General features: G+C 38.4%; 1 protein-coding gene across 1 annotated transcript in view; it reads right to left on the reverse strand.

Moving 5' to 3' along the window:
• Positions 1-1,615: 1,615 nt before the first annotated feature.
• The window catches only part of GYPC (glycophorin C (Gerbich blood group)), a 32,561-nt gene continuing 18,760 nt past the window's right edge, over positions 1,616-15,416 (reverse strand). Inside the window, exons 2-3 of the mRNA XM_005485185.3 lie at positions 9,018-9,068; positions 1,616-6,778 (exon numbers count right to left, since the gene is read on the reverse strand). Coding sequence (XP_005485242.1) covers positions 6,582-6,778; positions 9,018-9,068 — 248 coding nt within the window. The 3' untranslated portion in view covers positions 1,616-6,581. The remainder of the gene's footprint in view (positions 6,779-9,017; positions 9,069-15,416) is intronic.

Raw genomic sequence — 15,416 nt, forward strand, 5'->3', positions numbered from 1 at the left:
TGATAATGAAGGATCTGGTTTATAGTCTTCAGTAGCATTTCCTCTCTGCTTATCTTTACTTCAGATTAGAACATTGCTGATGAACCATTTGGCTGGTGCTGGCCTCCAGTCTACACATCAAATCCCATGGTAAAGGCCCATTGGAACAGTTTCTCCACAGATATCAAAACTGAGGTGATCCACTGTCCTTCTGGACCTTCCAGGTTTGACCACTTTGAGGTTCCATCTTGACCCAATAACAAATTACCTAAGGAGCTTTTCTCACTGACAGGAGCGATCTTTGAAAAAGGGCTTGGCAGCGGCTAGATTGTTAATGGTTGGATGTGATGATCCAGCAGGATCATCAGCCTTATCAATTCTATGATTCTATTCCAATACTTGTTATACCAGCCATATCCTCTCAATACTCTTAAACTGGGGATGTATTAAGATAAAAGATAAGTTGTGTGGAAAGCACGAAGAACAAAGCAGAAGTATTCACATTTGGTACCAGCTGGGTGGAAGGCAGGTCAGCCAACAGCAAATAGCCATTAGATGTTTATAATCTGCCCAGAATTTTAAGAGTACCATGCTGTAGATCACAGAGCAGTGCACAGGTCCACACTGACATCCACAGGGTAATGTTTCTTCAAAGAGAACAATTGTTTGATTTCTCATTTGAAGGTTGACTCCTTCTCAAATCCATCAAAAGCTTCTCTGTCTTTTTAATACAAACACCAGCAGTATATCTTTTAGGGTTTGTATGCTCTAATAAGAAAAATTCTAGCTGACGATTCCTTTTTGATCTACATTCACATGAAAGTAATGTAATTGGCAATTCTAAAAGTTTATGATGTTTTGAAAAAGAAGAAAAATATGAGAAGAGCCTTTTAAATGCTAAAAATTAGAACTTTAATTATAAAGTTATTAATTTCTTTTTTTTCCATTCAAAATATAGTAGATTTACACCATCAGTGTATTAATAGCTTTGGTAAATACAAACATTACAGTCAGCTTTAACATAAAATCAGCAGTAAGCTTTGGATGCTCTTTTTTCCATTCTTTTCATAGCAATGCTGCAATCCAAATAGACTTAGTATAACATATCAGCTATTTTCCATTACACATACAGTTTGAAACAATAGAAAAGGTGTAAAGGCAAGAAGTTGTGCTGAAAGATCAGCACTTATAAAGATTGCATTTTAATTTAATGTGTTTCTTTCTGACCTGTGTGGAAATACAACTTTTTTGCAGGGAGGATAAATATGATCAATAAAATGCTTGTCCCACTGAATGCAGTGGGATTCTGTCCCAACCACACAAGGAATGGGCATGTAGCATAAAGATTCCTTATTTTAAGTTGCTTACAATACTACTGTCCTTAATTAGAGAAAGATCTCTATTGCAACAAATATCTAACTTCTTTATAATATGGTTGGAATTTTTGCTCACCATCTATGTTTTATTTTGGTATTGTTATCTTCCTTTATATACCCAAATTTCCAGACATCAGATGTGAGTCCATTGCTTGTTCAAGTATTTAGTACTCTGTCCTGAATGAGCTGCTGCTGTGAGGCTTCTGCACTTTCTAAACATACAAAGCTTTCTTATGAGAAGAACGAGAGATTTTAGAAAATGCAATAAACAGCTTTTAATACATTTAATGTGAGTGTCCTCTTGGTTTGTATGTACCATCATTTTTTGATTGGATTTTCACACACAAGGAATCCAAACATCTCATTAATTCAAAGAAAACATCTCATAAAATTCAAAGAAATTTGTTGTCAGCAGTTACAGTCAGGAAATACACTGATTTATCCAAACAGTAATATCTATTTTATTTGAAGAAAAACTTCTCTCCATCCCTATTGACATCAGATTACCTTCTCTTGCTCTGCACCTCTTTACTGATTTTCTCAGCATCTTGTCTCATTGTTTCCTCTGTTCTGTAAGGAATTTGTGCAGGCTTTAAGTAGTGCAGCTGTTTTCTGCTTATCCTGGGACTATAAATGTTTCAGCACTTTGTCTACATTCCTTGTTGAAAGAAAATAGTCATTTTTATTTCCATGTGCTGGTGTACCCCCGTGATCCCCAGACTTGATTTAAGAGAAAACTTGATGTTCTGAGAAATCCCACAGTCCTATTTTTAATAGTAACCCAAAGTGATTTGGTCATGGTATTCTAAAAAGAAAAAAAATTACACATCTGTATATTTCCGTATGCCTTGTTTCCTTGACAAGTGGCTGACTAAATTCTCCTCAGGTCTGTATTAATGTGCAGTGGCATATGGGAACTGGGGAAAACCTGGAACAGCAGAGGCCAAGCCCCAGAAAAAATGCACACCAGGTCCATGGTCTGGCTAGCCAGACACACAACTGGGACTGAATTCTTTTGGACAGAATTACTCTGCTGAGCTGGAATGATGCTTCAGAGGCTGAGATGGGCAAGCAGTCATGTTTGTGCAGGGGAGGACTGTCAGTTATGCTCATAAAGTTATTGAAGAAATTGAGCTCAAGACGTTGAGACGGCATGTCAGAATACTGAATCTGTGAAAACTTTTTTCAAACACTGACAAAAAGTATGGTTTAAAGGAGGTAAATTTCCCTTTGCAAGGGATTATTTTTATCAGTGAAAGAATTTGAAAGCTTCATGAACCCACTCTTAAAGCTCACTAATGTCACAAGAAATACTATGTTTAATTTATGTAATTTCCAGATATCTTAAAAAAATATCATGTGTTCCTACAGGATCATATTTATTTTCTGCCTGCCAACTTCAGCACATATTGGTCCTTTTGGTGCACTGCTTTCCCATACATCATTGAAAAATGACTTACTTATACTTGTAAATGTGGACCTGTGACTTCCTATGCAAAGTGGGATTCAACAAGTTTTCACAGGGCTTTAAGGCATGAGGACAAAATCAAGTGGCTTGAGGGATCATCATAATGATGCCTTTTTTAGGGAGGAACATTGGAGATGGTCACTGCAGATTTATAGCATTATATTTAACAACTACAGAACTTACAATGCTATTTTTAGACCTTTTTTCTGTAAAAATGTGGCAAATGTGATCACTCTGTAAATCTGTCTCAGGTCAGATTAGTCATGTTTGCTCAAATTTGATGTAGCATTGGCAATCCAGACCTAAAACCCTTCTGAAAATTTTTATTGGCTAGCACAGAGGGGCAGAGCAACTTCATAGATAAAAATAGGTAAATAACTACATAAGTAAATAGCTAATCCTTTGCCATAGAGAAGGCAGTAGAGATCCAGATGGGAGATGAGGGAGTGCAAGCAAGAACAGCAGCCACAGCTGAGAAAATGAGGCACCAAAGAGCTGCAGGACAACAGGCCACAGCATTAGAGAGACCCCACATGTGGGGGAAGAAGAATCTGTTTCATTAATTATTCTATTCAGGCAGCAAACTGTAAAAATCATTTAACCATCAGTGATGGAAAGCTACGGCTGCCAACTGAGATGTGTCAGCGCTGTACACAACGTTTGTTTCAGCACAGCATGCTGCTTGCAGAGGGATGTTTTGCTAATTAGTTGTTAAAGTTATAGGAAGTTTGTAATGCACTCCTTTTACAACTGCATTGAATGACTCAAGACAGTAGAGTTATTGTATGAGTAAAAAACAGCAGGATGAGGCCATTAGAATGTGCCAGTCGCCTGATATCATGAGATTTCTTCATTACAAAGCTAAGTTTTTCCTGAAGAAAACAAAGAAACAGAAAATCTCCACAAACCAGTTCTTCTCTCTGTTGAGTGTGCTTGAGTAATTTATAAATTTCTAAACACGGCCCTGAAACCCAGAAGGACACAGTAAAGAAATAAATTCACTAAAACCACAGCTCATGACAGAAGTGCTGCTGCCCAACTATTCAAAGTGGCTTGTTGCCAACAGGGAAGCTGTTCCTGAATGCTTGGACTGTTTGTCAGCCTAGATAAACAGGAAAAATGGGATAAAGATAGTTAACTAAGCTACAAAGGGGGGATATAGTCAGAGGCCAGAAGCTGCATTCAGTTGAGATTTAAGGGAAGCAATGACACCAAGTCTGAAGTTGACTGAACTGGTAAGAACTGCCTGAGCTCCACTGAGCTCATGCTATACCAACAGAAAATCTGGCCTCTACAATTCCAGTGTGGCATTTTGTCTAAATCATAATTTAAAAGCTCACACCCACACCAAAAGAAACACCAAGTCAGTTTCCCGTGTGTAACAGGTAGTACACAGGTGTCTAATTAAAATCTGCAAGCTCAACTTGCAAAAGCCAGAATTCATGACTGAGGAGAGAGGCAGGAATTTATTACCTATGTCCATCACACTTTTCTGTTAAGTCAATTTTCTTTAACAGTTATGATAAAGTTACATATTCTGAATGTATGAAAGGGGACAAAAGGCTGGTCATCCTCTATACGTCCTTCTAGGGCTGGAGGAAAATTTTTTGGTGTTCCCACACTTTTTGTGGGAGATGCAGCAGAGCTCAAATCACCCGAGTTATCTTTTTCCCAAAGGAAATATTTATATTTTTATTGAACTGGAGGATCAAGGGTCTTCAGTTTTATAAACTCAGTCTTACAGTTAAGATTGGTGATTTTTTTTTCTAACACTTGTCCTAGAGAAATAAAATAGTTCCTATTTCAGAAGCAAAATGATTTAAAAATTATTAATATTTTAAAATAATTAAAATATTAATTGGTCTAAGAAGGAGATAGGTGCATAATATCAAATATTTCAGCTCTATGTTTTGTGCATTTTACACTGCACTAGCCACAGAATACAATGTGGTTCTGCAATGGTATGTTACAGAAAGTATCTTAAGCATTTAATAAATTTGGCACAAGTTTCACATTCTTTGGTTAAAATGCTAACATGTAGATTTAACATTCAAAATTAAAGGTACTGGGATTCTAAAAATAATTCAGAGTCCATCTTCTTCAAGAACTGACCAAAAACTGAGACTGTGATTGAAAGACAAAAATATCTCGTTTCTTCAGTTGGGTCCTCAGAGTCTTACCTTGCACGGATCTCTTACAGCATTTTTGAGGCCAATGTCAGTAATGAACACCAAGTCCAGAATCTTTCCAGAGCTTTGGTGCCAAGAATGAGCAACAGTGTCTTGAAAGCACAGCTGTAGATGACTTATATATAATGTACACACATATATAGATCAAAGCATAGGAAAAAATATATCAGCTTGAGCAGAGCTCATCAGTATCTTGTTTGTTATCTTGCATTTCTCCACCTCTATTTTCAGTAGTCCAGGGCACCATGACAGCTGTGGATGAGCAGGTGCAGAGAACAATTATCCTATTTCTGGAGGTAATTGTGGGCTTCAATTAGGAAGCCAACTTACTGGGGTAAATAAACTCATCACCGTTGATTCTTAGGTGAGGAATAAGATCTTTTCATGTGACCCACCATGAATAACCTATTTATTTATTTATTATAAAGCATAGATGTCAGTGTAATTCTCTGGTCTAGCACACTGCAAAGGATACACAGAAGCCACACAGAGTGAGAAATAAAGCCAGTGGGATGCAGATGAACAAGCTGCTTTATAGTGACAGTCATAAGGTTGCATTTGTGAAAGATGTACTCATATCTGCACCAGAACTGCATTCCTCTCCCTGCAAAAATCTACAATCCTGCTGGCGGGCACTCAGAGAATTTTCTAATGCAAAATAAATAAATAAATATTCAGGCAAAAATATCTTACATGGAAAAAATGTAGCTGAGCTCCATTGTTTCAAAGGGCCTGCTCAAACCAGGATGCTTTACCTTTTAATATCTATCTATTTATGCATGTGTGCAGAAAACCTACAGACTAACTGGAATCATATTTGTACATCTACTGACTATTGTATACTACAGTGTAAATTCCAGCATTTTGCAGTTCTCAAGCTGCCATGCAGAGAAAGTCAGTAATAAATCCTTCACTCTTACCTTTTCCATGTTTTCCAAGAGTTTTATTTCTTTGAAGTGTCTTTGATTTTTATATATGTATAAAATTCAAATATTAAAAAAAATCCCAGTGTAAATCCCCCCCAAAAACCAACATCAACTCACCTGTGCCAATAAAAATGCACATTTAAGGGGATGGGAGGGGATATCTGGGCTACAGATTTATTTTTTTCAAGCTAGATCACCTTTATCTAGTTTAATGTTTGTTCTGTTACCATTTGAAATTCAATTTCAGGTAGTTCTTCATCATATCAGAATAGGATGCATCATTAACTCTAAGAGGATGTTTTCATTTGGCATCTGCTATTTTCACCAAATGTCAAGGCTTGACATTTGCTATCTTTATCTGGTTTTGGTGTATCACTCATACTGAGATTTTGTTTCTTCTTATCTGATATTGATTTCAACTGTGACCAGCTGTGTTGCTAATAAAATCAACAGGCAAGTATCTGGCATTTAGTTCTTCACTGCTAGAGGAAAAGAAACAACCCAGTGACAAAAAAAAGCAGAGAGATAGTTTTCAATTAGGATGCTCGCCTGTATCCTCGTATTATCCACCTCTCAGTACTTCTGTTGATGTTACATTTCTGACTGATTCCCCCGGGGAAGTCTCCATGGAAATCCTTGCCTCTCAGATGAAATATTCCTTCTTGCTCTCATCCACTGCCTCCTGGAGAGCGGGGTCGTTCTTCAGAGCGGCGTCGGCGCTCTCGGCGAACTCGGTTCCCTTGGCCTCGTTGGTGTGGTAGGTGCCCTTGTGCCTGTACATGTAGCGCACCATCACCACCAGCAGGCAGATGAGGACAAATACCACGGCAGCAATCACACCTAGGGCAAAGAAACCACTTAAATCTATCACCAGTGGTAAAATATGAGAAGTGTCTCACAGCCAGACGTCATGACCTGAGTCGCTGGGTAGGGAAAAGCCTGTGTGTCATAAGGGGTTTGCTTGTTGCAGAGTCAGAACATGCTACAAAAACCAAGGTGGGATATAGATGTTACAGGAATACCACAAAAATTCTCACTAGCTTCCTTTTAAACCAATGGCTTGATTTGATTGAACATATTGGAGCTAAAAGTTCATTTCAAATGAGGAGAAATAAAAGACCGTAAAGGGAAACCAATGGGTTTCTTTCATCCTTCTGGTAACATACACCCGGGGTGGGGGTGCTGCAGACAACCCAACACTGCCTTCTCAAGTGTTCTCAATTTCAGGAAATGTTCAGGACACTGAGCATTTCATAGGGAACATTAAACAAATAGCAAGAGCTGTGGAACTGCTCTGTATTTGCAAGCTGCCATTTCATTCTGCGCTCCAATTAAGAAAGTTTGATTGTAATGAATGTGAAAGTGGCACCTGGCAGAAGAAAGAGGTTCTGGGTAGATCTTTCTTGTCCTCTCAATTAATTTCCAGCTATGTGTTGACTGGACAAAAATTTCTATAGATGACCTCAATGTGCATAGGACTAAATGGTGAATGGAAACACTCCTAGTGAAAAAAAGGAAATTCATGATCCTTTTCCACTGTGAAAGGTAGAAGTCCATTAAAAGAGACAAGTTCATGACAAGTCCATTCTTAAAAGACCTACAAACTCTATCCCTTTCCTCCCAGATCAAATTATGGACTTAAAAATTCTGAAAAAAATTAAGTATTTTGAAGTTTATTAAACTTGTGTGTCTTTTCTAAATTTTTAAACATTATTTTTTTCATGGATCCAAAATGTGCTTATAAACGTTTTTGCTGTGATTCTGTATGAGTACATGATACTGAGCTGATTCTATATTCATATGAATCCAGGAATAAGCCAAATATTAAAGAAATACACAATAAAAAGAACTTGAACAGAACATTCCTAGGTCTTTCCCTGCTGTGTGTGTGGGGTCATTTCTTCTAGAATTGAATTTTATGTTTTGTAAAAAGAACTGCTCCCTGGAAATGCCTACTTTTCTGCAGAGACAACGACAGGAAGGTGGAGTACCCTTTTTCTGCATCCTATATTCAAGATAAGTGGCAAGAGTAGGTATCTCCAAAGCTTTAGGTTTATCAGCATCAGTAAACTGAGTGTTTATACCCTACTGGCATAAGGCCATAGGAATAGACAGAATATTAGCAGGGCAAATAAAGATTATAACTCTGTCTTTAAAGATATAGTATATATAAAGCCTTAACATTATCCCCCAGATTTCATGGTGCTTGGTTCTGGAACGTAAAGTTACTGCTAGCAGAAATGAAATCACTTATACAAAGAACTTCAAGTTGAAAATAATATCATGGTTGCAGCGTGGGCTTCATCAATTTTTAGGACCTCAGTGGTATCCCCTGACACAAGAGGCTCTAATAGGCTTTAGATGTAGCACAATATTAATAAGCCTAGGGGACTAAGTACAAATCAATTTACCTGCTTCTTGTTCATAGAAAGCTGAAATTAAAGTTACAGGAGATGGGACCTGAGGGAAATATAGCAGAACCTCACCAATTTGCACTAATGATTGGTATAGCCCCTTGTGAATGACTGAAATTAGTGTGTTAGCATGGAAATGAACAAACACAATAAAAATAAAAAGACAGGTTCACTCCGTGAACGTAGCTCTGCTCATTTATTCTGACAACTGTATTTAGTTTAAATGCATGAGAGAGCTTTAATGGAACACCAGGAAATAGAGTGTGGTGAATTCTGCAACAATAAAGGGTCAGCTGGTATGAGCTAACATTGCTCAAATCAAAGGTGCTGCACCAGCTCTGTGCTGAAGGACAAGCTTGATCCAGTGAATACTGGATTTCCAGGGAAATCAGAGACTGACTTTTCTGCTGGACTGCTTGGTATTTTGTCCTAAAATGGGGAATGGATGAGGGTGGTACTGCTCAGTGTATGGTTTGTGCTCATTATCTCATCTTGTTATCTTGCCAATAGCCCCTCTGGGAGCAGATTTCCCACTGGCCTAATTAACTCTAATTGTGCCGCTCCTGTTGTCTTGTCAGCGAAGCAGGGGTTTTGCAAAATGCAAGAAATCAACAAACCTGCTGGTTTAATTCTTATGGTGCTGCTTAGTATGGTCTGCTACTCACCTCCAATAACAGCCACATCTGCTCCAGCTGTGGGGCTCTCCACTTCTCCATCTATAAATAGAATAGAACATAAAAAAGTTAATTATAAAAACGAAATTGGAGGAGCAGACTATACTGGCAGTTTTGTATTATTTTAACCTGTGAAACTTGGAACTTAATCAATAGATATTGTTAGCAAAAGACATTTATGAAAATTCACATTAGAGTTAGCCTTACTGTAACAGTTTTCTGCCATCACAGCACTGGAAAAGAAATAGCTAGCACATTATGCAAACTATCATGGCCCCCAGGGAAACACCTACTGTGTATTATGAGCACTTACCTGTAACATCCTCCAGTGAATGCTTAAATTAAGAGCATTTAGGTACTGTGATTACTCTCAGAAAGGTAGTTTTGGGGGAAAAAAGGTTGATGTCTATTTATTTTCCCATTTATGGCTCTTCAGAGCATGGTCTGGATCTTGATTTGGTGCAAATTAATCTATGTGTATTGATTTCAATTAGTATTTATTTATCTGCAATGTCCTCTTTTTAATCTTTGCATTTGTTTTCTTTACAGCTTACATTTGAAATCACAGCAAGCCTCTCATGTGTGTGGTATGAAACACAGTCCCCACGTGGAGTAAGTCTGAATTCAGTGCTGTTAAATCAAATAACATATTCGGATTGTAATTTATTTAAAATTTTATTTAAAATTTCCCTTTGGTAAATGGAGTACATACAAAATTTCTCTGGAAAAGGTGAAAATGTAACTTGAAATCCTTCTCTAAAGTGACACTATAGTTGACACCTGAGCTGCCTTTTGCTATATCTGTATATGTGATTCAAGGACAAAACACTATCAGCAGAACTCTCCTTGCTCATGTCCAGTCTCTTAACATCAGTTTGCAGCAAACTGAGAAGAGCTGAGATTCAAAGCATCCACCTTTTCTCAAACATGAGAGGTGCTTTTTTTTCAGAAAGTAAGAGCGCTTCTCTCTCCCCCAGAGATCCTTCCCACATTTTCTTCCATCTATATACCGATGGAAAGATTGAGCACATTTTCTGTAATTTAAAAACTCTTATTATGTCTATGTCTATTCAAAACCCACGTGCTCAGAAGAGATTAATTGCCTCAAGGTCAAAATGCTCTGTATTTCTTCACACACCAAATACATGCTGCATGCCAAAAAAGCAGGCTCCTCTGCAGCAATCAAACACTTGAAGGTGTGAATTCCAAAGTGCTTCCCAAGCCAACAGCTTGCTGCCAAACATTAATTCCAGATCAAATTATTATCCCCTTAATTAAAAAAAGGTTCATGAGTAACTCTGCTCATACCTGGCATTCTGGTGTGCCTCTCAGATTCAGATAACAAGCCTTATCTCTAGGACTTGCCATCACAGTGCTTTTTGATAATGGATTACAGTATCATCACTTTGCAGAAAAGTCTTCGTTTCCACCTTTCTAGGTTTGCAGCAGAATGCAGAACTCATCTTGAGCTATGGTACAGCTGGCACAGATCTGCTAATCTGGCAGAGCTGTGCCCTTCAGCTGACACCGTGATGTGGCTTCTCCCACCACAGCTCCCATTTTACTACAAGAACCAGGGCCTGGCTACTCCTTTGTGTGTCTCCTTTTGGCCACAGAACAGGCTTGCTGTGCTCCCAGACCTCCTTTGGCTGCATCAGCTGGAGTGCCAGAACACTGCAGATACCACCAATGACCAGACAGACAGTCAAGGTCTGCTCCCCAGATCAGTTTTGGAGCAATGTTGATGTAGAGCACAGAGACACCTCTTAATCCCTGTTTCACTGTCTCTGAAATATCACTTTGTCCAAAAATAGCTATGTGATTCATGGCAATGTTACAGTACTGCTAGGCAGGTGTGAAAGTATCGGTGTTGTTTGAGGTTCAAGCAGTGTCGTCCTTCCTGAAATATGGCTGAGGAGCACGCAAGGCATGTGGGATGGAATGGGACCATCTTCCCTGAGCAGGAGTGACACAGTGGCTGCTGTCCAGAAGGGAATCCGTGCTTGGCCAGGAACCTCAGCATGGCCTCTCTAAACTCAGTCTGTGTGAGAAATACAGTGCATTCCTGCACTACTGAGGACTGAACCTTCACTTTCTGAGGCAAAAAAGACATCCAGCTTCCTGAAGGAACATTTAGCTCAGCAATGGCTTTGGCCTTCTTGTACCTTCTTTACTCTGCTCCTCTTCACATGCAGAGTGCTCAGAGGTCTGTGCTTCAATAGCTGCTGTTGAACCTGTTTTGTTCCAAGGACATCTTTTGTCTTATATGCTGCTATATTGTCATGGCAAAACTTCCTCTCTCTGTTATATTGGCTCTTGTCCAGCTACAATCTGGTTCTGAAAGTGCTTGAACATTGCTGTTATTTACTGCCGCTGGTTACCATGACACACAGAAATCAAAAGAGTGTGGGGAAACATGTTTTTCATAAAATTTCTGGCCATCAGAATGAGTTGACCAAATCAAGATCAGAACACACAAATCAAATTGTCTGTTGCTGGAGAATATGTTTCTAAAGCCAGAATGATAAGAAAGAAATGCTTTTGTGTCATGACCTGACATTCATCAAATTCCAGTTTTGCTCATAAACTTACAGATAAGGAATTTTTGCAATAGAATGACAATTGCTACCTGTCTCATTCTCATCAATCACATCCTGCTGAGAAGGCAGCAGCTTGTGAAAGTCCTAGAAATATTCCTGACTTAAATACTGCATGTAGATCTCTGGTTTTGTGCTTCACAGGTGGCACACCAGCGCAACTTACTTGTATGTTAGCATAGCCAGTGGTGACTCATTCCTGCTAAATTTGTTAAGCTACCTCCTTCAGGTGCAATTTTCCACTAAAAATTGATTTTTATGAATTTTAGTAGTTCTCCTCCTCCCCCTAGTTTTAATCGATACCCTTCCATTTTGGCTAAGGAACACTTGTTTGAAGTGGGCAGGTCCAGGAGTGAAAATCATTGCTTGAGGTTCAGCACTCTCCTATTCTCATTATGCACTTTTCTGATAGTTGTAATGATTTCTTTTGTTCTATAAATTGCAAATCTGAACCACTAAAAGCCATAAATCACTTTCTGCCCCAAAATTATGACAATGACTTTAAAAAAATTTTTTGTTAAAATTTTCACTTTCTTTATATCTGAGCTTCATTCAAGTAAATCTTTCCAGTTCTTTACAATGCCAAGGACTAAATGTGCTTTGTAGATGGAAAGTGAGGTTTTGGCATGATTTTGTGACACCAGAGAACAGGTCTTTATGGAAAATACAAAGTATAATGGCAGTCCTGATAAAGATGCAAGACTTATCAGTGAGCAAGACTTCTACTTTAGAAGCCTGACCATGTTAAGATATTCCAACTGACAAGCTGTTCAACTTACATGGTAGTGGGAAAGGGCATATTCATCCCCCAAATACTTTCTTCCATTTAGCATAGAAAGCTCAGAGTTTAGATCTTGCTCCTTGCAGGAAACAATACTTTTAAGTGATTCTGTGGTTATTATTTGTGACACATAGAATAAACTTGTAGAAAGCTTCAAGCTTTCTAATTTGCAGGCATCATTTTTGCCTGCTAAATTAGTTTCCAGAAAAAAAAATCCAGTATTTTTACTCTTGATGGTTCTTATTCAGGACCTTAATCAACAATTTAAGCACCTATGTGCTTAATTACTATGGATTTACACGTGGGAAAAGCATGGAAGGAAAACCGTATCTGCAAGGGGACCCCCATTTGGCACATTTGACAGGAATGCATGGGAATGACCCTACAGGATAGCTCCAATCTACTGGTGTGAACTGCCAAATCTCTACTGTGCAATACACAAGGACAATTTGATGCTGTAACTGAAGACCTCATCCCAGACTTCTCAAGGCCTCTCCAATTTCCTAAAATAAAGTTCCAGGCTGAAGCTGGCAGTGTGGAGTAGAGAATGAAAAGCCCGAGATTACAACTCACATTGTCATGGTTCCCATGCAGCTGTGGGTGATCCTGCATCTGGGAGTTTGTCAGGCTGAGTGAATATACAGATATCTGTGTGTGATAAGCAGCTCTGACAACACAGGTTTCAAAGCCACTCCACAGCAGTCAGGCAGCACTGCTCCTGCTCCTGCTCCTGTCTTTCAGGATCTTCCTACCCACAGGCTTGTGCTTTTGATTCTTAACAACCCCAGCATCTCTTATCAGGATGCTCCATTCTGTTACAATCTCAGACAAAGCCTTGGCTGCTAAATTATACTCAAGTAGGTCTTTAAGTGCTTTCTTTCGCAGCCTATTCTCTCTCTTGATGCTCCTGTTCATTGCATGAGAAGTGGTTGAAATTTATTCAATCCATGTGAATGATGGGTTGAAATCCTTAAGGCAGTCATTTCCTTCTCAGGGCTTTCTTAGGCATGTGGGCTAGGAAACACACAGGAAGATTTCATCTCGAATCAGCTCACCTAATCACTTTATGAAAATCTGCTGCTAATGGGACTTTCCAGGTGAGGAACAGCCCACCCTTACCTCAGTATATCCAGGGTTCTGCTTTGCAGAACCACCCCAAATACTGACTGAGTTGTTTCAGGCAGTGGTGTGTAAGCAGTCTCTGTCTGTAGGCTGAAATGTGTCTTTAGAACTTGGATATTAAATGTTTAATGGTTTTGTCTTAAACATTCCTACTATCTATCCATGCATGTCCAGTAAACAAGGGAGATGTTCAAACTGAATGATAGTTCATAAATCCAGTTCATGGCTCAGGCCAGATAGAGACGGAATTCAGAGGAGGGTTTTACCTCAGTATTGATTGTTCTTTGCTTCTTCCATACATTTGAAAAATAACTTTGGTTACAACAAGACAAATGAAATGCAGTTTAGTGAGTAGTTCAGAGTCTAGTAAATTTTTGCCTATTTTTTGGCTTGTATCAATTGACCTAGCACAACATACCATACTAATCTTGCCTCATTTTTAAAAAGTTGTAATTTAAAAAGAGGACTGCCTTTTTATGTAAAGAATTTAGGTGAGGTTCTAATTGCCTCCGCTCAAGATGATACTCAGGTATTTGATTTGGTTCAGTAAAACATTATAAACTTCTGAAAGCACTGAGGAGTATATGGAGTCCACTAGGCAGCTTTTGTAGTTGTTAAAAACCTTTTCCGTAACTACTGCAATTTAATTTTTTAAAATATTCTTTATATAGAAATGTATTTATCATAACTGTTCCTTTCCAAGGGGCTCTTTTTGTTCTTTGTAGGCTCTTTAGCAGCCATGGTTCCTCTTGACTGGAAAAGCAGGTCCTAATGTGTCCCTGTTTTCTCCACAGACGCAGGACTTTTCTTATCACACACTTAGTATAGAAAAACTAATGAAGTCTTAACACCTCCATTGTTTATGCAACTATGGTATGTCCTCCTTGCCCTTTGGTTTATATTTGCGCCTTGCCAACACACTGCATTCATGAGAAAATCATTAATCTATTAACCTCAGCACACCAATTTAATTTACAAGCTATAGTTAGAACTGGTTCACTGCAGCTGTGTCTGTAAAAATGAGTCGAACCAACTTCTGAAAACTTCATGTTAGAAATATGTTAATTGCTCAAGCTGCTCTCTGGCCCGTTACAATATCAGATGCATCACACTGAGGCCATTCTGAGTGAAAAAAAAGTCATTACCTATTTTAATATTTGCCAGTAAGTGCGCAGTGCCCTGCCAGAGCTGGCATCTCTTGTCCCTAAGGGTCATCAGCCTGAACCCATCAATTTGACATATTCGGCTGAAAAAGTCATCACCATCTCCCATTAGACCATGAAACACATTAAGGCTGCTCTTTCAAAATTAAGGAACAGTTTCTCATCTGTCAATCTGGAAAAGAGACAGAATAATTTGGCTGCCACTTGTATACTAAATTATTATAAGGAAAATAATGGTGTCATATAACAACAACAATCACATGATCTTTTGGACAAGTAAATGGATTGTGTTGAAAATGAAAGTTACATCATGCAGATTAAAAATACCTATGAAATTAAGGGTTATTTTTGTAGAGGGTCCAATTCTTTGTTATCCCAGCTAACAAGTACTTTGTCATTAATTCCAAACAGACTAAGTACAGTTTCATTCAAATAAAGGTCTGTTCAAGATTTTTGACACTTTATAACACAGAAAGGATAAAAAGCAATTATCAAATTAGTTTAATTAGATTGTCACATAATTTTAATCTCATTTGATTCTAGTATACAGTGTTAGCAAAATAGTTTTTCACCATTCTAAAATGGTATGAAGTAAATAACAGAAAATCAGTTTTACAATGTTTGCGGAAATAATGTTTCATTCACACAGTTTCTCCTTCTTTGGTGAAGCTAAATTGCCATTGGGTCTTGGGAAAAGCAGAGATGGAGAGATACACTAAAAGTCATC

Source organism: Zonotrichia albicollis, chromosome 10 (genome assembly GCF_047830755.1).
Source record: "Zonotrichia albicollis isolate bZonAlb1 chromosome 10, bZonAlb1.hap1, whole genome shotgun sequence".
In the NCBI taxonomy this organism is placed as follows: Eukaryota; Metazoa; Chordata; class Aves; order Passeriformes; family Passerellidae; genus Zonotrichia; species Zonotrichia albicollis.